Below are 1,072 nucleotides of genomic sequence, written 5' to 3' on the forward strand. Positions count from 1 at the left end.
CATATAGACATGTGAAAATTTTCATTATTCAAATTAATTAGTATGACCATAGGACATCCAAGATAATAAAATATGTAATTACATTGAATTCATACTCTACATTTCCTAATCATATCATAACTATAAGTTTAATAATATTAGTATTAAAAAGTTTAGTGGTGCTAAATGTAAAACCACCAAATGAAATTAATGTATCAGTTCAGAGAACCTACTAGAGAAACAACGAATTTATGAAAGATGGAAATCCATGGAATTCTGTCTTAAGACAGTTGCTTGGCATTATTTCGTTGTTATAAGAGACATGATTTAAAAAGAGCAACTACAGAATATTGCAGATTCTACTGTGTGTGCTTTCGGTACTGGTGGTAAAAGGTAAACCGATGTTAAAACTATTAAATAAACAAATAGTGAGTTTGTTTGAATCATAAACCGTAAATAATCCCAGCAAAACAAAAGAATAATGAAATTTTAATGTTCCATACCGAATAATCAACATGCTCCATAAATTCAAATGTATATTTAATAGAAAAATAATGTAGAGCATTACATTGCTATGATAAGGTAGCAAAGTTATAAATATGCGAAATTTTACGACTTGGCAACAAAAAAAAATCCTTACTAGCTCCTTTATAAATACTGCATATAATTCTGTCATTACAAATAAATAGTGATACATCATATATGACTATTTATAAAAGGCAAAGTTGGTTAATGGTTGCTTATATTGTTTCTGATTAAATTATACAGACAGACCTAAACATTGAATTACAATTACGACTAGTTTCAGAATGTAAAACGTTACGATGTCTTTCATTAATATAATATACAAAAAAAATACTCAATACGAGTAAATGGAGAACATTTGAGACTAAACAATACTTTCTCACCAAATCTCGTCTCATGACCCATCTATTACATAAATATAAATACGTAAAAGTCTGAAGTTGTAAGACTATGAAGGGCCGCCGGAGTGTCGGCTTGCGGTAGTTAAATAGCAAATATGTCAATCGACAACGTTACCCGTACGACTACTATCAGTTTAGACATTAGAGACTTCATAACGGATTTTAAA

General features: G+C 29.4%; 1 protein-coding gene across 1 annotated transcript in view; it reads right to left on the reverse strand.

The window, feature by feature from the left end:
* The window catches only part of LOC119829316 (protein disulfide-isomerase A4-like), a 2,921-nt gene extending 2,019 nt beyond the window's left edge, over nt 1–902 (reverse strand). Inside the window, 1 exon segment of the mRNA XM_038351786.1 lies at nt 888–902. Coding sequence (XP_038207714.1) covers nt 888–902 — 15 coding nt within the window.
* Between the last annotated feature and the right edge of the window lie 170 nt (nt 903–1,072).

The sequence above is a fragment of the Zerene cesonia genome, chromosome 10 (genome assembly GCF_012273895.1).
Source record: "Zerene cesonia ecotype Mississippi chromosome 10, Zerene_cesonia_1.1, whole genome shotgun sequence".
Lineage (NCBI taxonomy): Eukaryota > Metazoa > Arthropoda > Insecta > Lepidoptera > Pieridae > Zerene > Zerene cesonia.